This window comes from Myodes glareolus, chromosome 18 (assembly GCF_982192425.1).
Source record: "Myodes glareolus chromosome 18, mMyoGla1.1, whole genome shotgun sequence".
In the NCBI taxonomy this organism is placed as follows: domain Eukaryota; kingdom Metazoa; phylum Chordata; class Mammalia; order Rodentia; family Cricetidae; genus Myodes; species Myodes glareolus.
The window spans coordinates 39,260,859-39,281,177 of NC_142043.1; the positions used below are offsets into that span (position 1 = coordinate 39,260,859).

A 20,319-nucleotide genomic window follows, 5' to 3' on the forward strand; every position below is an offset into this window, starting at 1 on the left:
GGAGCAGTTTCTTAGCTTAGCCTATGTATTAGTTACTTTCCCATTATTGTGAAGAAATACCATGACCAAGGCAACTTACAAAAGAAAACGTTTAATGGTAGGACTTCCTTACAGTTTCAGGGTGTGAGTTCATGACCATCATGTAGGGGGGACTCATGGTTGCAGGTAGACATGGCTGCCATGGAGCAGTAACTGAGAGCTTACGTGTTGAGATAACAATCACTAGGCAGAGAGAGAGAGAGAGAGAGAGAGAGAGAGAGAGAGAGAGAGAGAGAGAGAGAGAGAAACAGAGACAAAGAGGCAGAGACAGAGATGGAGAGAGCTAACTGGAATGACACAAGCTTTTTAAACCCTAAAGTCTTCCCTCAGGCACACACCTTCTCCAGTAAGACTACCACACCTCCTAGTCAATCCCAAACAGTTCTACCAACAAAAGACCAAGAATTCCCATATGAGTGGGTCTTTGGGGGCAATTCTCATTCAAACCACCAGATTCCACTCCGTGAGCTCCGCAGGACTCCCTAGAGTGCAAATATTTCCTCTGTCCTGTAAATAAGTGGTGGCTGCTTTAGAGATTTTGCAACCACTTAATTGAAAAGTGAAATTAGACGGCAATTACCGGCAATTGTGGATTCCTTTCCTATACTCCCATCTGCTTATTTTAAGTAACTCGCCACTCTGTTTAGCAGCCAGCCTCCTGAAGGGATAAAATTCAACCGTAAAATAAAGTTCCCACCCAAGGTGGTGGCAAGGGTGGGGAGACCTCCTCGGAAAAACTCGTATAACTTTTAAGGACAGCAGGACACAAACAGCGAAACCCAAATCGGTATCAATCATTTACTAAACACACGGGCTGAAACTAAGACAAAGCCTAGGATTTAGCCTCTACCCCAGGGCAATAGAGCGAAAATTACTTTAGACTGTTGGCTTGCACGGAAGGATTGAAACACAGGTTAAAGCACACCCAAGCCCTTATCCCTGCCAGTCCAGCACCATGCCTCTTCCCTTAACTGTGCAAAGGGCTTATTCAGAAAGAGTCACTGGAACTTGCGGACATCTGAACTCTAAGTCCACCTGAGTAATGCTTGCGCAATGAAGCGTCACCTGGGAAGAGTCTCTTCATATTGAACCGTCCCTTCATCAGTGACTTTGCTAAATGGTATTTCTAACCTGTATGGAGTAGGGAACAGGGAGGCAAAATACACTATGGGGTGTCTAACCCACAAGGAGAGCCTTAGAGGTTATAAAAATGTCTCGACAGGTTCCCCGCAAGTTGAGTGACCTCAACTTGAAACATGAGACCGTGAAAACACGAGACGGAGACTTTTCTAAGGCAGAATACTGAACATGTCCAAGGCAACACTCTGTGTTTTAACAGCAGGGATCTCATTTCCCACCTGGCTAGATGAGAAATTTCCCTGGCATCCGTGGGTGACTCCTCTCCACTTAAAGAGGTGCGCATTTCACACCCAGAGAGGGATAGGTACAGAAACTTTTGCAAAGTGTCCAGGGTCACTGCTGTTATTGCCTGGAGCGGAATTACAGTGTGGCACAATGCAGCCAGTTCTCATTCTCGGACTTTCTTAAAGGTGTCTTTCGTGTATTTTGTTTGCCCTGCGCTGTGCTCCAAGAGAACTGTGCACAGTTCCTGGGATACCAGCAGAGATGGGGCTCTTCTGCTGAATGCTGAGAATCTGAGTGTGCCGGTGGAAACCTCTGGCCATCCTCCAGAGCAGAGAATGGCCCTTGTATCCCTCTCCGCCCCTGGATCATGAGCTGATTAAGGCAATTTGAGATGATGTCCATCAGCAGGAAGTAGCCACCCTGTCCAGGTACATAATTGGTTTACATTTCATATAAAGTTCAGAACTATTAATTACCTCAAGTCAAAAGTGAGTCTCATGATTGACGGAGAAGTCAAGTGTTGCTTTGTTTGGAGGCTTCTGCTTTACACCTCCTCTGTCCTTCAGGTGTGAGCTCAGCTTGCTTTCTTAGGTTGAAAGCAAGAAATTAGTTTACTTTGTACAAGATCAAGATACAAAATCATACAGTGCCTGACAAAGCTTTTTTTTGTTTGTTTGTTTTGTTTTTAGTTGTTCTTTTAGTTATTTTCTTAAAGGCTGTGACAAAATTCCCAACAAATGTAAATTAACGAGGGAAAGTCTTCTTTGGACTCTTTGTTTGGCGGCAGGGGTGGAGAGGGTAGGGGAGGCATAGTCTAATGGTAGGGGAGGCAGAGAGGGAGCTAGAGGCAGCTGGTTACGTTCAATCCACTGTCAGAAAGGCTGGGGTGTGACCACTGCCGCTCTGTTAGCTTACTCCTTTCCGTCTTTCCCATTTTTACGACCCCAGCCCATGAGATGGTGTCATTCACATTCAGGGTGGGATTTCCCTCTGGACTGACACCTTTCTGTGAATACCCTCACTGGCACGCCCAGAAGAGTGTCTCCTAGGTGATTCTAAATCTGGCCCACCTGGCAATGAAAATTAAAGGTCCAAAGTCTATCCTTGCTCAGCTTCACACACGAACGCATCACTTCAGATCATAAGACACCCACCACCTGGTCCCTACGGTCTCACGCTTATCTCAAAATTCAAAATGTGTCCCGCTGACCTCCGAAAGTCTCGACGATCGGTTAAGTCACAGCCCTGTTCCAAAGCCCGGAGTTTATGCTGTCGTCTTGCCTGACACTCAAGACAATCTCTTAAATGTAAGCCCCCACAAAATGAAAACAAATCATATCTTCCCATTATTCCATGGCACTGGGCTTATTGTCGGCCATGGTTTGTGGGGATGGCAGGGGTAGGGAACACAGCGTGGTGAGATGGCTAGTCATATAATGTCCACCGGAAGCAGAGAGACATGAATGCTGGCACTGAACTCACTTTCTCCCCCTCCCATTTTTAATCATTCTAGGATCCCAGCCCATTGGATAGTGTCGTCCCCATTCAGGATGGAAGTTTGCCTCCTGAGTAAGACTAGCTCGGCACTTCTCAAGCACAGACAGACATGCCCAGAGTATGTCTCCTAGGTGTTTTTATGTCCAGTCAAATAAATATAACCCAGTCAACTATGCAGTCATAATAAAGATTAACTATCATTCCTGCTCTTGGACATGCCTGAATGTTCTAATTTCTGGAAAAACTGTGAGTTTTTATACCACTGAGGGAGTCAGCTCTGATAACACCTGAGGACGTTTGTGGTTGCTACTTCCTTGAGATAGATTTAGGTCCATATCGGAGGGCTGTGCCATGTGATTATGTCATAAGAGAGGGACAAAAACAATAAAACTGTCCCTTTTACAGTGTGCTTTGTGTAGGTTCAACGCCCTTAGCGCACAAGAGCATTTCACCTGGGAGTCTCCTCCCAGAACGGACTCCCCTATGAGCCGATGTATTCAGTCTTAGGAGGTTCTTCCCAGACTCCCCTGCTACTTCTCAAGGCACAATACTTCCAAAAGTCCCCTGGGGGGGGGGGCGACAAAAGAGTTCCCTGTTATCAGAGGGCAAATGCCTTCAATTGCTATCTATATCAAATTGCTGAAAGCGGTGTCTTTAGCTACCTCTGTCTCTGATCTTTGGGGACACATCCTTTGTCAGAGAGGAAACCCTCTATCAGTGTTAAATGCAGGGAATTCTATGAAGCCTATGAAGCCCCCCACCACCGTCCATCCCTCCCATTCTCATCCCCTCCCTCCCTTTGTGTATGTTTGTACGTATAAGTACACATACTTATCTTTATATGTTCCATAGTCAACAGTTTTTGAGTCTGTGAAGACAATTACCATGTTGCTGATTAAAATACTCAATATGAAATTTCTAGTTAGTGATATTGAAAAAATCTACTGAAAAAAAAATTGTCCCATTTTCCAGATGCTTAATTCCTTGGACCCAACTCATCTTTTTTCTTTATTCATTTGTTTTTATTTAAAAATTTACTTTTTTATATTACAACTCCAGTTCCCCCCTCTCACCTTCTCCTGCCCACACCTCCCCCTTCCCATCCCCCACCCACTCCTCAGAAGGGGTAAGGCCTTCCTTGGGGAGTCTAAAGGTCTGGCATACCAACTAGAGGCAGGACCAAGCCTGCCCTCTATATCAAGACTGAGCAAGGAATCCCACCATAGGGAATGGGTTCCAAAAAGCCAGTTCATGCACCTGGGATAGATCCTGGTGCTACTGTCAACCCCTCACCCCAACAGATCAAGTCACATAAATGTGACCCACATTCAGAAGGTCTAGTCTGGTCCCATGCAGGTTCCCCAGCTGTCAGTGTATAGTCCGTGAGTTCCCACTAGGTCTTGTCAACTGTTTCTGTGGGTTTTCTCATCATGCTAATGACATGCCTTGTTCATCTGATCCCTCCTCCCTTGCTTCAACTGAACTCCAGTTGCTTAGCCCAGTGCTTGGCTGTGTGAATCCAACTTCACATAAACTAAAATACCCTGCTAAGATTTGATCTAATTGTTTCTAATTGCCCGGACTGTAAATCATGGTCTGACTGAAGAAAGGATTGAATGTGGCAGATAATTAGACAGGGGCGTGAGTCAAACCCTGTTTCCAGCTCTGGCTCTGTGATCAGATTAGGATTCAGCTGCCTTGAATGGAGCGGAGGCTGCCAAATGGTCCGTTCACCTCATAAGTCCCCTCATCTCATGGAAGTGAACTTCAGCAACTCTCTGTTGTACCCTGGACCTGCAGTGAGCTTATCCACTGATAGAGTCTGGACAAAGGTACCTCAAGGCTCTGATTAGCCAATCCTTCACTTAAATGCTCAAGGAGGTAGAAATCTGTCTGATATGTCATGGAATCTCAGAGTCTAAGGTTCATTTCCATTGCTGTGGTTGAAAGGCAAAGTCAGGAATCTAAAAAAAGCAGAGAGAAAAAAAATGGAAGGGTTTGCCTGACTCCAGGCTCCCATCATAGCCACAAGTTGCTTCTGATGCTTGGCTTTTCTCAAACTTTAGATGACAATCACCCCTTGTGAGACTTGATGGTGTTGAACCAGCTGAATCCTAACCCAGCTAAAGAGCACCACTACTCCATTCTTGGTGGTTGATATCTTGCAGAAATTAGCCCGGAGTATGGGTGACAGAGAAAGGACCCAATCCTGTTGATATTTCAAGACAGACACATAAGAAAATTTCAGTACGAAATCTCTATTTTCAAAGACGAGCTCAATTTTGGGACTACTCCATAGACTAAGCACTGTAGGCTCCCAGGCCCCCCTGACATGCCTGTTTATAAACTAGTTGAAGATTTGCCGTGTGGCGTGATATTTTGTTTCTGTTGCAGATGTTCAATTTATAATGCATTAGATCCCAATAAGCTAGTGTTAATCTGAAAATATTATAAATGGAAAACACAATAAGCCTGACCTGTGGAACAGCAGAACTTAAGAACATAGCAACTGTCTTGTTTCTCCTGAATGGGAGCTGAATACCAGTGGATTGTGAGAGAAAATTGGGTCATGCAGCTCAGAAAAGATCAATATTCAAAGTCTGGTTTCCATTGAGTGTGCCGTCTTTCACAGCCCTGTGGAGTGCAAAACAAACAAACAAAAATCCCCAACAAAGGGACTTCGTCAGTTCTGTGACTTTGTACCTGCTTGTATTTAAGAGCCTGGGTGACGTTCCTGCACTCAAGGTGAGTGCGAATTTATTTGACAGCCAAATTAACGCTGATGAAAATTAGTGCTTCTTCCAGCGTGCAATTAAAAAGATAAATACACACAAAGGCTCTGGGTGCATGCTAAGCAAGAGTTCTAACACGGAGCTACATCCCAACCCTCTGGCAGTAATTAGCCGCCTGAATGGAGACATCCCCTACCCTCACTAAAAAGAGGCAGCTTCCTTTAGCTTGGGATAAAGATCAATGCATTTAACCACTTTCATATTCTAATTATTCTTGTGCTCTTTTTCATTGCCCATTCTGAATAAATTGAAAGAAGAGGGGATAGAAAAAACACACGTGCTGTGGGAGATGGCGGTGTGGCAGCATATTATAATATAGCCAAGCATCTCCCTGTTACTTCACATTCTGCTCTGAGGATTTTTATAAATTATGCTTTCTTTTGAATTGCCAACAATTCTTGTGTTTTTCTTTTCCTTCTTTAAGAGTCCACGCATCATACATTTCAAAATGGACTCCAAACTGCCTTGAGGAGACTCAGTTCACACTCACACTCTGTGTCAACAGATCAGTCAATATGATATTTTTGGGGTGTAGCACATAGTACCTATGCCTATCAACAAATATCCACTTAAGCAAATCCTCCTATTTTCTGCCTGTTTGTTTAACAGTGTTTATGTAGTTCAATCAATATTTCATTTTGCTTTTATAGTACTATTTTATAACAATGGTAAGGAAGAATAAAAAAATAAAAGTAAATTATTTTCTCCATGAAGAATATACCATATAAATTTGCCATCTTAATACTAATGAAATAATTTGATGACAGGGTCTGTAGTGATAGCTCTTCTGTCTTTCACAGCACCGGGGTTTGGACCTTTCTTCCCTTTCTCGGGCAAGGACTGGGAGTGGAGTATATTAATGCAATTCATGTTCTCCAAATTGACTTCACTGATTGGGGAGGGCTCATTGGCATGCACGAAAAAAGAAGAATCCCGCATCCCTCCTTTAGGGTGCCCCATCAACCTTCAGGTCGGATGTTTCCATACATCTTGTGAGGTTGGCCTCTAGAAGCCCTGCTCAGACCTCCTGGGATAAGACCACAGTTTGCTCTGTGCTCTTTGGCTAGAATTGAGCTGTTATTATTTGAAACTTCTCTTTTTTGCTAGGTGGATTCTTTCTAAGTCTCTTGTCCAGATAAAGCAGACCATTGTTAGGTCTCTGTCTCTTTCCACTGGAATTTCCTTCCTCGGGCATCTTTAGTTCAAGTATGAAGGTATTAGAAGGAAAAACAATACCCTCCACCCCCCCCAAAAAAATCACCCACAAACAAACAAGAGGCTGGAGAGATGGCTCAGTGGTTGAGAGCTCTGAACAGAGAACTAGGGTTTGGTTTGCAGCACCCACATGACAGCTTAGACTTTGACAACTTTGAATCCAAAGCCTGCTTCTGGCCTCTGTGAGCAGTGCATACATTTGGTGTTTGGACTTTCAAGTAGGCAAAACATCAATACAAATAAAATGATTTCAAAAACAAAAGCCCCAAAACAAAGCTCAGTGCTCTGTTGTTCTTCAGACCTGGGAATTGGGGCTGCTGTTCTTCTTGTCTTTCCTCATCTCTGCCTGTTTGCTTCCCAGTGAATGTTTGAGATTTTTGGGTTGTGACAAATGAGAACAGAGAAATGCAGTCCATCTCATCAGGGAGAGAAATCTGACATGGTCTGGACATTGTTTTTAACGTGAATTTTCTTACCTTTTACTTTCTTCAGACTTTCAGTAAGATGAATGTAAGCTTTAGTATTTTAGGGAAATTTTTATAATCTTGCTCTTGTTTGTACTTATTTTTATTTTATTAGAGTCACATGAGTCTTTTCTCATGCAAACACATAATGTACTTTGTGCGTCCTCCCCAGGTACTTCACTGTATCCCCATCCCTCCCCCTTACCCATTAATCCCCTCTGTTCTCTTAACAGGAGTGTCCAACATTTTGGCTTCTTGGGACTATGTTGTCATCTGTAATGTTAATGCCCAAGAACACACAATTTATTTGCAAAAAAAAAACACCAAACAAACAAATCTGATAATGTTTCAAATAAGTTTACAATTTTGTGTTAGGGTGAATTCATAGCTACCTTGGGTCATGTGTGTTGTTGGACATATGTTAGACACTTCTGAAACAATTTTACTTCTATTTTCTGTGACATATACAGTATTTGACTTTATATATCTATAAAGATCAGAACTCACAAATGAGAGGAAACCTGCATCATTTGTTTCCCTGAGACTGGCTTTTAATTCACCTATTATCATCTCCAATTGTATCTATTTTCTCATAAACAATGTAATTTTGTTCTTCTTTATGGATAAAAAAGTCCTAACATGTGAATAAACTATATTTTCTCTTTTCACCCTTCTGTAAAAGGTCTTGTTCTTTATGAGATATTTTTGTGCCTCTGTGCACTATTACCTGGATTTATAGTTTCATTCCAATCAATCATGAAAGGTGCAATGAAATCAGATGGTAGCATGTGTGTGACAACCCCTTGTTTGTTTGTTTGTTTGAGGTTCTTTTTTAAATTGTTTTTCCTCCTTGTAATTTGTGCAGACTTGAACTAAAGAAGCCAATGTCTAGGAAAGACCTAACAATGGTCTATTTCATCTTGAAGGAGACTTGCAAAGAGTCCATCTTACATGTGTCCCACCAGTTAATGTAAATCCTGTTCCATGAAACACCTATGTGTAAATACCTCTGTGATGTGCTGACTTGGGGTCATTCAGGCACACGTGCAGGAGTGGCTGGGTCACATGGGTTTATGTTTAGTGTTTTGAGGAACCCCTTGCTGATTTTCAGAGGGTCTGGGCTAGTTTACATCCCCCCAGCAGTTTCTAGGGTTCCCTTTAGACCTCATCCTCATAAGGCCAACATACGTGTATTATTTGTTTTTTAGGATGACTGCCGTTTGAACTGGAGTAGGATAGAATCCCAATAAAGTTTCCATTGGACTTATTTTGATCATTTGAGAACAGTCTGTTCCTTTCACTAGCCTGTTTATCAATGGTGGTTTTGCTTGTTTATTTGCTGGTTTGTATTTTGAGTTCTGCATATACTGTAGTTCTGCATCCTCTGCTAGACTCTATCTCTTTGCTGAATTGCTTCCCTGAATGAAATGCTGTCTACTCTTAGCTATTTCTTGAGCTACTCAAGTCCCATTCACAAAAATGCCTGCATAACCACGTGTTGAAGTATTCTCCTCCCCTCTCCTTAGCAGTCACAGAAGACCAGGGCTTACATTAAGGTCTTTGATCCAGTTTATGTTCACGTTCATAAAGGAGAAGAGATCAGGGTCTGTTTTCATTCATCAATGTACAGATGTTCAGTTTTGCCAGCACCATTTGTTCAGGAGGCTCTTTTTCTTCATTGTATTCTGTCAGCATCCTTGTCAAAAATAAGGTGACTGTAGTGTATGTGTGTGTGTGTTGTGTGTGTGTGTGTGTGTGTGTGTTTACATGTGGGTCTTCTGTTCTATTCTACTGATCTATGTGTGTGTGTTTCGTGTTGGTACAACAAAGGTGGAGACATCCCCTACTTTAAAATTCTTTACCTTCTTCTCTGGTGACAATCTTCCATCTCTAAAGTGATGGTTATCTGTGAGTCTTGTTGTTTGCTACTTTGAGATCAATCTCATGTAGCCTAGGTTTGCCTTGAACTTTCTTTATAGTTGAGTTTGACCTGGGAATTCTGATCCTCCTGCCTCCTCCTCCCAAGTGCGGTCATTACAGGCGTGTACCACTTCACTCCACCCCTCCACCTAGAGTCTTTTTCTTTTTACAGTTGAACTATAAAAGAAACTGCTCTCTGTCTTTTAGGTATGTCTTGTTATCTTCATGATTCTGTAACAACAGTCAAACTATGCTGTCTGTCCTCACTGGTATCTGCCTTGTTCTTTACGAGACATTCTTACGCCTTTATGCCCCATTATCTAGATTTATAGTTTTCTTCTTATGATTCATTTAAGGCGCAATAAAATCAGATAGTAGTATGTATTGCAGTGATTCAGAGCTAGTCTGACATCATGGCTGTAGGCTCTTCCAGAGTATTCTATAGATATCACCTGCCATTTCTTTTGATATTGTTATCAATATGCTAAAGCAGAGTGACATTGTTCAAGAACTTCTGATGGGTATTTGCTGTACCTCTTCTTGTTCTCCATTTCAACAATAACAAACTCAGTATTCAGTTGGTTGAACTAAAACTGTGGCTTCACCATTGACCAATACTCATATCAGGACTCTCCAGGCCGTATCATACTATGTTGGAGCAGCAGTATCCAACACACTCATCTGACGCCCCTCTCATACTACCCTCTTAATGAGGACCACTTCCCAATTGCTCAAAAACATGTTGATAGCAGCCAAAATGACCCCTTAAAAATCATGAGTCCAGTCACACTTGCCTCTGCTCATGAACCTTCTAGGGCTCCTCATTACTCTCAGAACAGATCCAAAATCTTCTCCTGGCCCCAGAGTTGCCATGCTATGGCATTTTCTGTTCTTTTCTTTCTACTGTGATCTCCTTCAATCTCTGAGCTCCTGCCAGACTGGCCTGGTTGACCAGAAGGCTCCCAGCTCAAAGTCTCTGTCTTTGCGCTTTTCACTCATACTTAGAAAAGCACTTGTGCCATGTTTTGTTTCCTTCGCTTCACTGGGAATTTTTTATTTCCCTGGCCACACAAACATTAAATATTCATCAGAAGAACTCCTTCATCCTTCTTTGCTTTCCTCTGTGTGCTCATAATTACCTGTTTCTGTGTATCCATTTAACTTCTGTTTCTTACCATTGGATCACCAATTTCCCCCTAGTATCAGCTATAATAACTAATGTGTGAAAGGGTCTCAAGAACCATAGATTAGATGAAACAAAAATAATTTAATGGGGTAATGATCCTACTTCCTCCCGTTTTTCCCCACTACACACAATGTCATAATAAATGTCCTTAGTGCAAAATTCCTTGACATTTCAATCAAAGGAGCACAGTATCTGAAGAGAGAGATCTTTGTTATCTGAGAGTGCTCTTTTTATTGCTGAGTGGTCATTTTCTTTAACTCTTCCTTGTGCTGAGCCCATCTTTAATGGGATTATGCACCGGTCCGCATGGAGCCTGGGTTCTGCTAAAACATTTTAGTCTTTTTATAGACAACTTCTTTTTCTTTACATGGAAGGTTAATCATTTCCATTTGTTTCACCTCTTGGGAAGTTCTCGTTTTCTTGCTTCTCAATTGTAATCTCTGGTTTCTTGGAAGGGGCTTCTTTCTGTTTTTGCTTGCATGAAGACAAGGGGATGGCAATATTTCTTCGTTAGCTTCCGCTTGTCATGGTACAGAGGTGGGTCAAGAGTTGTTTCTCATGCTCTGTGCAGCATGGATCCTTGCTGTTTGGTTGCAGCCCTGCTCCCCCTCCAACCTAGTCACAACACACATTCTTCCGGACCTAGTCTTTTCTTGAACCTTCAGTTTTGCTTGATTACTATAGGAGTGGAAGAAATCCTCATCAATCAATCTTACCACCATCTACATTCATGAAATTGTCTTGAGGGTCCTCAACTGGGATGCTTTCTCCTCCTGCTTCTCCAGTGCTTGTTTAATTTCTTCTCTAATGGCATTTATTATGCTCTTTCTTCTACTGTGAATGGTTAAGGCCACATCTTACCTGTTGGACTAGAAATATATTCCTTGAATACAAGATACATTTGTGATATAACTTGTCCAATTCTTACCTACGGAAGAGGCTCAATAAAACTGTGATTAAGAGTCCAACTCTTGTCCTTGTACCTTTCTAAAGTCCATCCTGGAAGGAGAATTCATTAGCTTTCACTTTCTTCTTTGTGGTCCAGCCTTGTGAAAAAATTAAATTGTGTCCAAGTTCTACTCTAGAATGATTTCAACAATGTTTCATTTATATTTTCAAAGTTTTCATTCATTTTATTATGAGGAGAGTTTTATAAACTGAGAGGTAGAGCATTCAACCAGAAGAAAGCCTTTGTACATAGAATTATATTATTTGATGGGGTGATTGCTAAATTCATTTTTCAGCTTTAGCTTATGACTAAATGTTATAACAAGTCTACACTTCTTGTAGTACATTTTTAATATATCAGTTAATTCTGCTTTATTAACTGAATTTTATATATTTTGTATATTATTTGTTTAATGACTTAACTGTTTGAGTTAGTAGTTAATATAGTTTACTTTCAGAAATATATTTTACTCAGTCTTTACTTGAATTATATCATGATAAGAATTTGTTGTAATATCTGATTTAAAAATCAAGCTGCTATTGTGTTTGTTCTGTCTGCCTAATTGCTTACTGCAGTTCTATATCTGGAAGTATGTACTTAGTTGATATATAAATGGAGATGCTTTAAAAATAAATATATTTTAGGTTTGGATGGCCTTGTTTATTCCTCTTGATACCAAAAATCAAACTTCCATATTATTTATTCCATGTTCTTCTCTTATTTCTGCCCACCAGGAAGGCATGACTTACTTAGAATTTCACTAACTTTGAGGCTAACCTGCCCCAGACCACAGTGCGGGGCCAGGCAGCCACGATCATTGCGCAATGCTTTCTTGGTCCCCATGTGTGATTGTCCAGTGCTTAACCTTAGCTTGGCAATTATTTATTGATCCAATAGATGCTATTATATTTTTTTTCAAACCCCTTTAAAATGTAGAACAAAATAAAGGGAAATTAGAATTTGAATAGATCTTTAACTCATGCTAGTGTGTCTCCCCTAAGGTCTTGACTATTCACCTCTGCTAATCACCTACCGAACCTGAGCTGACCACAACCATTGTGTGTGTGTGTGTGTGTGCGCGTGCAAGTCCCCACCTGTCTTGAACTGGTAGCATCTGTGTGATTTGCCTGGTTGGTTTTCATTTTCTTGTTGCTTTTATGCTTTTCTCTGATTCTGACTTTTACATTGTTGCTCTTTGGTGGTGGATTCGGTTATCTGGATCTGGAAGCCTCTTGTGTGGGGGGTTTTTGTTTGTTTGCTTTTCTGTCTTTACCATCTTCCCAGGGTAAACAGGTTATTGTTACTACAGTGAGAAAATATAGTAAATTGCTCTCAGTGATTTTACTTTTATGTAGATGTTACATTTTTAAACTAAGCTTCTTTCCACACTTGTGTGTAGAGAGAAAGGAAATTCATGTCACTCCTAGGGAAGAGCATTTTACGTTATATTTTTATGTGAGTCTTCTCCTGCTAGCCCACTGAGATTTGTTACAATAAAAATAAAACAATAAAGATTTAAAGCACTATTGTTGCAGATTTTTATATGCTGGCAATAAACATTAAATGAAAAGAAGTGCAATACCCCTCAAACAATCAACAGGAGGTACTAGGAAATACAAACTGGCTGCAGCTGGGTAGGGGAGCACACAGCAGCCTGGACTCCAAATACGGCACCTGATTTGGCTTTGTATTGCCTGTGGTCTGAGTATGGTTTTCACATTTTCAAATGATTAAAACCAAATCTAAACAAGGGCATAGGAGTGTGTGGAAATGTATGGAGTTCTAGTTTCAATGGGTGTAAATGAAGTTTCCTTGGAATATGGCCACGAGCGTTCGTTCACTTTGTTGTTACCAACAATCCGTCACTTCCTTTGCACTGGAAAGACAAACTAAGATATGGTGTGCAAGCTAAAAGTATTTACTGTCTGGCACCGTGCTGTAAATCCCTGCCACTCTCAGACCCGCACGGCTTTGTCTCTGCAATAACTTGTGTCCGCCTCATAAAAATGATCATCAATTTGGTTTGGTTTTTCTTGCCAATGGTTGATACTTTTCTTGATAATAGTAGATAGACTGATCATTCAGGCACAGACCGTCCAATCTATTGAGGTTAATTTCCACCCTTCACAGAATACTAAGGGAGAAACAAATGTATGTTTCTGTCAATAATGATATTTAAGAAGCTGGTTTGAAAAAAAAACTATCCATTTTGCTGATCTGTTGATTTCAGGTGCTCACAGAAGCACAGACATGGGAATGCCAAGCCTTGTCTGCCAGCTGAGTGCCACACAGTGCCCTTCATGCCTCTGCTTATGTGCCCTGGAGGGCACTGTGCTGAAGATTCCTGTGACCGCCCTTCACTTAATCCTTTCTTGACCATGGAACAACTGGGCAGCTTCAGTAGCTACTGTCCTATTTCAGGAAAGGGTCACTAAGATCCATTTTGATAGACCTAGGCGTTTAGAAACAAAGGAGAAAAGGGTTGTTTTATATATATATATATATATATATATATATATATATATATATATATATATATATATAATTCTCTATTGACTCACAGTATTCCTGTTTGGTATTCTTCATTCCTGAATTCATCCCTTGATTGATTTTCCTCCCATATTCCTTGTCCCTCCTCCTTGGTCACTTGTCTTAGTGCTGGTTCTGGATGCTCCCTTCATTTGCATTTATTTTGCTGTCTCCTATTTGCGTCTCCATCACCGCTTCCTATTGGCTAAGGTCTGGGTCAGAACCTGGCACAATGCATGAACTTGGCAAGCATTGCCATTTGGCATACACGGATACCATCTCTGTCTCTTCTCCTTTGCTTCAGCCCATATGCCCAGTTGCCCATCCTCCACTCATAGGCCTTAGAGTGTGCTTTCTGCAGCGAGGGAACTGTGTTCCGGCGTGTGAGAGAGAGCACTAGGTCCCAGAGGGTGAGTTAGTGAAGGAAAATGAAACACCGAGAACAGGAGTGGGCGTCTCCGAAAACAGGCCTCCTCCAGTTCTTACTTTGTCTCTAGGGTTCACTATGTTTGTCTGCATATCATTACAAGAGCTTTTGTCTTGCCTTTTTCCTATGAACCAGAGGAGGCAGCCAAAATATGGGGCACCAGTGATGTGTCGCGAACAGTGCCGCGTTGTATAGTCAACAATCCGGTTGTCATTGAGGACGTTTACCTGGGAGGTATATATTTCACTGTCTCAGTTGAGTAAGAGGAGTCTGGCGACAGCCAATCATCCAGCCATTGTCACGTGCAGAGAGTGGGAGACCTGCATTCCAGGCTGGGACAGGCGTCCAGTGTGGCAACTTTGGAGGCCCAGGGCAAGGAACCTTCGACTTAGGGCTGAGTTCCAGAAGGGCCTGGATTGTGCTCGGATCCTGGGTGCCCCAGGAGGCTAATACTGGCAGGTTCTTATCGTATAGGAAATGCTGGCTGCGAAAGGAGGCGGCATGCAGGGAGATACGGAGATGGGTTTTCCGAGAAGTTTTTGTTCTGTTTGACAATGAGGTCAGTGGATCCACTAGAGGTCAAGGGCAGACAGCTGTACCCATCGGATACATTAGTTCCACTTATTACTGCAGCCTACAGAGTCATAGTAATAAAACTGAAAACAATAGATGACTTGAATACCCCGCATATAGATGCTCACTTTATTGTGTAGAAATTAGTATTTTATATTCCTCCAAATGCTATTGCTTCCGCTCACGGAGTATTCCGTGCTGTGGTTTTAGTCCTGTTGGTAATAGAGTTTCACTTATTAAACAGCTGTGGCTGTGAGTCTCTGTCACTCATATTCTGTCACTCTCCTACTCCCCCTTGTCCCATCATTTTGACACGTTTCTCTCTTAGACCATTCTTGCTACTTCAATAGTACTGGGTACGGTTGAATAGGACTGAGTCACTTAAAAGAGAAGACATCGATTTTCTCATTGTTTTGAATGCTCTGAGTCTAAGACCATGGTGCCACCCTTGGCCTCTAGTTGACAGTCTCTCTGCTGTACTCACGCATGGCAGAAGGACAAGGAAAGAAGGGTGGAATCTTCCAGACACCATAGGAGGCCTTTCCCCAGAACACGCTCACAGAGAGAGTCGATCTCAGAACTGGTGGGTCTTACAGGACAGGAAAGAGGAAGTTGATCCCAGGAGCAGGATCCATTTCCTGTCTGGAACACGGAAGGAGGAAAGGTCTGCCATCCTTCAGCCTCAGGTTGAGTTTTGAGGGTCTCAAAGACAAAGTAGTATTTCTATTTGGACACATCTCACTATCAAGGGCACCATCTTGTATAGATGCAGGTAGGCCCTCACTGGCTGGGCGTGTGGAGAGAAAGGTGGTGTAGAACACCGAGAGAAGAGCTATTGAGCCTGAGGGAAGGGGTGCCAAAGGGCAGGGTCTCCACCCTCCTGTTTGCACTGCAGAGGCAGAGCTGCACACACTTGGTCATCAGAAGGGTGCTACAGAATCTGAACCCATTTTCCTTACTATGGTGACTTTCTGATCATCTTTATGCCAGTATTGCCTTCATCCTAATCTTCTGACGTTTCCTGTGGCTGCCATGCTGGCTTCAGTAGAGCGTCATTGTCGAGGCTGTCCCCTGTATCCTGTTCCCAGTTTAAATTTCACTGTCACAGTCGCCTCTCAGAGTCCCCACCTCTTCACTCTGCTGTATTGAAATTGGGAGGAGGCTCATTCAAGGCACAGCTTTTTTAATATTCTGGGTTGATTCTAAAATATGTGACGGGTCTCAGGATGATGTACTGTTATCTTGCAATTACAGGCTCTCGTTCTTTTCTCTACCCCAACTTTTGCTCAGATTCTCTGTATGTTAAAAGCACACTGGGCTCCTGTAGAGTAGGAGGTAGCTAACCTCCTCCTTCCTTTATTGGGAGGCTTCTGTCCCTGTCTAGGAGTTTATCTTTAATGTCTGCACCGTCCTGTCTCCTTTTGGGTGCTTTCCTTAGCCGAACCTTCCTCCTTTGTACTTACCTGGCTCTTGGTTGAGACTTGAGCCTACCTTATACTGGACTGGAGAAATTCACAGATACACTCATTTTGTCTCTTGTTTGGGAACTCTTTCAGATGAGGGAGCTCATGTGTATATATCTTTTATAAACTTAACACATCCTAATAAGTTGCTTTGGTTGGCACTTAAGAAACCCACATCTCAAAAATTAAATATATTTATGATTAAAATGAAAAGATTAGAGATAAAGAAATTACTAATTTTTTTATCAACAGCAGAGAATATAGTAGTAATCTCAAAGATGATTCGTGACCCAACCAGTGTGGTATGACCATGGAGGGCTTGAGTCTTGATGGTAACTTTTGTTTTTTTTTTTTTTTTAAGCTTCAAAGTAACTCCCTGGACTCCCTACTAGAGTTTTGATAGGATGAGATGAAATGAACGTCTGAAGATGTTCTGAGCAGAATTAAATTGTTTTCAGCATACCATTGCATCGTCTGGGGCTGGGGAAGGGTGGGTAGGTAGCTCCTTTAAGAAAGTGCTTGCTATATAAAAACACGAGAACTCAAGAAAACTTACTGAGTGTGTTGGCCTCTGTTTGCCATCTCAGAGCTGGGGAGGCTTATGACTATCTAGGATGCCCTGGCCAATGAAGCCATTGCTGGGTAAATATTCTGTTCTTCACACAAAAGTAAAATAACAACAACAGTAACTGCTGCAGCAGCAGCGACAACAAAAACTGATGTGGACAGCTCCCTCCTGAGGAACAACATGGCAGGGTTTGCCCTGACCTGCATAGGAACCTCCCAGGGAAGGAAGGAAGGAAAGCAAACAGCAACTTCGTTCTCCATGGAGGATCCTGGTATGCTTCTTACCTAGAAAACATTTGGACAGAAGCCTGTGCTAGAGAAAAGAGAGGGGACTGCTGATCGCCGAAACACAAAGCAAACATGTGTGTGGGCATTCCCATAAGCAGGTGTACCAGCACACACAGGACCGTCTCTAACACACACATGCAAATTGTATTATCGTTTCATTTCCATAGTCCCAGTTTTTACGAAAAATGCAATGAAGGTATAGAACACCCACACCGTGCCATGTAAAAAATGGGTATCTCTAGCATTTGATTTCTGGCTTAAAATTTAGCTTGTGCCTTAATAGCATTTCCTGCACATGCGTAAATAAGTAAATGTAACTTGTTTAAAATGGGCTGTTTTGCAGTCTGGAAGCTAATTACAGTGATCTGGGAGTATTTGAAGTTTGGCCTACTGTTTCTATGGAAACTAACATCCCTTCTCCCCAACTCCTGAATAACCCAGACTCTGTGCTTCTTCCCACCAGGTTTCCATCTCTACCACAAATTGCCCACAATCGTGCCAGAGAGCTGCCTTCTCATAATGGTCGGACTTCTACTCGGTGGCATCATCTTTGGTGTTGATGAAAAGTCTCCCCCAGCCATGAAGACAGATGTATTTTTCCTGTATCTCCTGCCACCCATCGTTCTGGATGCTGGCTACTTCATGCCCACTCGCCCCTTCTTTGAGAACTTTGGCACCATTTTTTGGTATGCTGTGGTAGGCACACTGTGGAATTCCATCGGCATTGGTGTGTCTTTGTTTGGCATCTGCCAGATTGAGGCATTTGGCCTCAGCGACATCACGCTGCTCCAGAACCTGCTGTTTGGCAGCTTGATCTCAGCCGTGGATCCCGTGGCCGTGCTTGCTGTCTTTGAGAACATTCATGTCAATGAACAGCTCTACATCCTGGTCTTCGGCGAGTCTCTGCTCAATGATGCTGTCACAGTGGTGAGTAAAAAAGGGCCTGGAACATCGCTGGGGACCAAGCTTCACTGACATCTTTAAAGCTTTCCAAGTTATTCACTGTAGAGCGAATAACTAACCGAATGTCTCTTGCTATACATTAACAACATGATGCAATGTCAAATGTTTCCCACATGGCCACGGAGTAGTAGATTCTATAGTGGACAGCAGCTGACTTTCCTCTAAGTCAAATCCTTTCAAATACTGTCTATCTCGAGAAAGCATCAGGCATACAGGCTGAGGGTGCAGTCCCCAGACTGTCTCTTGCCCATCTTCAGATGGTAATTGCAACCCTCAGTTTGCTTGATATTTGTGATTTTTGACCAATGGGCTGTATAATGAGAGTTCCCACACCTCCGTCTCGCTGGAGTAGCTCACAAAGCTCATATACATTGGTTTAATATATCGATACTGGAAAAGATACAGAGGGAGGGTGTGCCGAGCAAAAGGGCATGTAACTAGCTTCTTATCAAACCCCCGCATGCCCAGCTATTCAGAAGCCCTCTGAATCTGCCCCTTTGGGTTCTTTGGACACAGGCGTGATTGACTATGCCATTGGCCATAGGTTATTAATTTCTTTTTCCACCTTTGTCATCATGCACCGACCATGTGCGTGGAAGATGAGAAGCCAAGTCTCAAGTGTTGAACTTTGCCTTGCCCTTTCCAGTGACCAGATCCCATCTTGCTGAATCTGCCACTCACTAACCAGTCGTTAGCTGGCAAAGACACTTGTCACTGTCACTGAAGAGAGCCTAAGGATTTTAGCAACCGTATGTCTGGGGAGGGTTCAGAAAACTTGGATACATATTTCATAATATCAGAGTCCTTCATTTGGATGAATGATCTTATGTTGTGACCTTGAAATTCTTAATACCCATTTTAATTCATGACTTCCATTTTATTTACTATGTTGTAATTAGCTCCTTGCTTTCATTTTGCACTGGGCCCCACAAAGAGTGTACAGATGGCACCTTCATAAAATATAAAGCACAAACACAAGGTTAGAGAGTATGAACATGAATGTGGCCATTGTATCTCTGATGGGTCACCTCTGTGATTATTTTAAACGTAGTAGTTTTTGATAATAATTCAAGGGGTCTCAGATCCCTGTGAGAAGTGACGCCATTAGTGTATATAATGTACATAACATATACATATACTATATAGTACATGTAATATATGCTAATTTATAACACTTGTGAGTGATGTTTACTAGGTAGGGAACGTTCTTTCTGGATGAAGCAATGCCATTAGTATTTATAATGGATGAAATACATATTTACTGTCTGTTCATATACAATACTTGTGAAGTGACGTCTACTGGGGAACATTCTGTCTGGGGACAGTGTGACTGCTATTGATGTTTATAGAGAAATCTTTCCTCACATGCACATTCTCTACTCCCACTGACCCCGCACACCCCTGGTTCCCATCTTGTTCCCATAAGCAAGGTTTTTATTTTTGTAAAGCACTAATTATTCTAATTCTCTCTTAAATGCTTGTGGCTACTGTGACCTCAACTGTAGTAGTGGTTGTTTCCACCTTGCCTTCTGAACTCGGACAAGGAGTGGTGGGGTGGACAAGGAAGATCCTCCCCTGATCCACAGACCTTTAGACTGTTCTCCCTTCAGAGTTACACTCAAGCTACCCTGAATTGGAGCCAGTTAATTGGCACCAGCGAGACTTTACGAGTGGCAGGAATGGCAGCCATTAGCTCATACCAAATGCTTCTCTCATGACCAGATCCTTAGACAACTTGTGGAAAAAGGTATTGCTGCTTTGTAGGTGAGATGGAGGTGAACAGATTAAGGGGTGCTCGCCTCACCTCCCTTTCTGCACTCTCCCCATTAGCTCTTACCCTTCGAATGTTATTCATGGCTCATTTGACGGTGAGCAGAGAAACAAGCAGGGGTCTCCATTAGTTATATTTTATTGTAAAAAGATCCCTGAGCTAAACAAAAATAATTTTTTTTAATCTGGAAAGATGTTCATTAACTCCACTTGGATATTATTATGGAGAAAATAATTTGATGGCTAATAATTTCAGAATAGCTTCTAGGATATTTTTTAAGACAACAAGTTAACTTAGTAGCAAAACTTAAT

The 20,319-nt window shown here is 42.2% G+C and overlaps 1 protein-coding gene across 1 annotated transcript in view; it reads left to right on the forward strand.

The window, feature by feature from the left end:
* Slc9a2 (solute carrier family 9 member A2) overlaps window positions 1-20,319 on the forward strand; it is an 88,542-nt gene that overhangs the window by 16,006 nt on the left and 52,217 nt on the right. Inside the window, exon 2 of the mRNA XM_087898108.1 lies at window positions 17,738-18,201. Within this exon, the coding sequence (XP_087754234.1) occupies window positions 17,738-18,201 (464 nt within the window). The remainder of the gene's footprint in view (window positions 1-17,737; window positions 18,202-20,319) is intronic.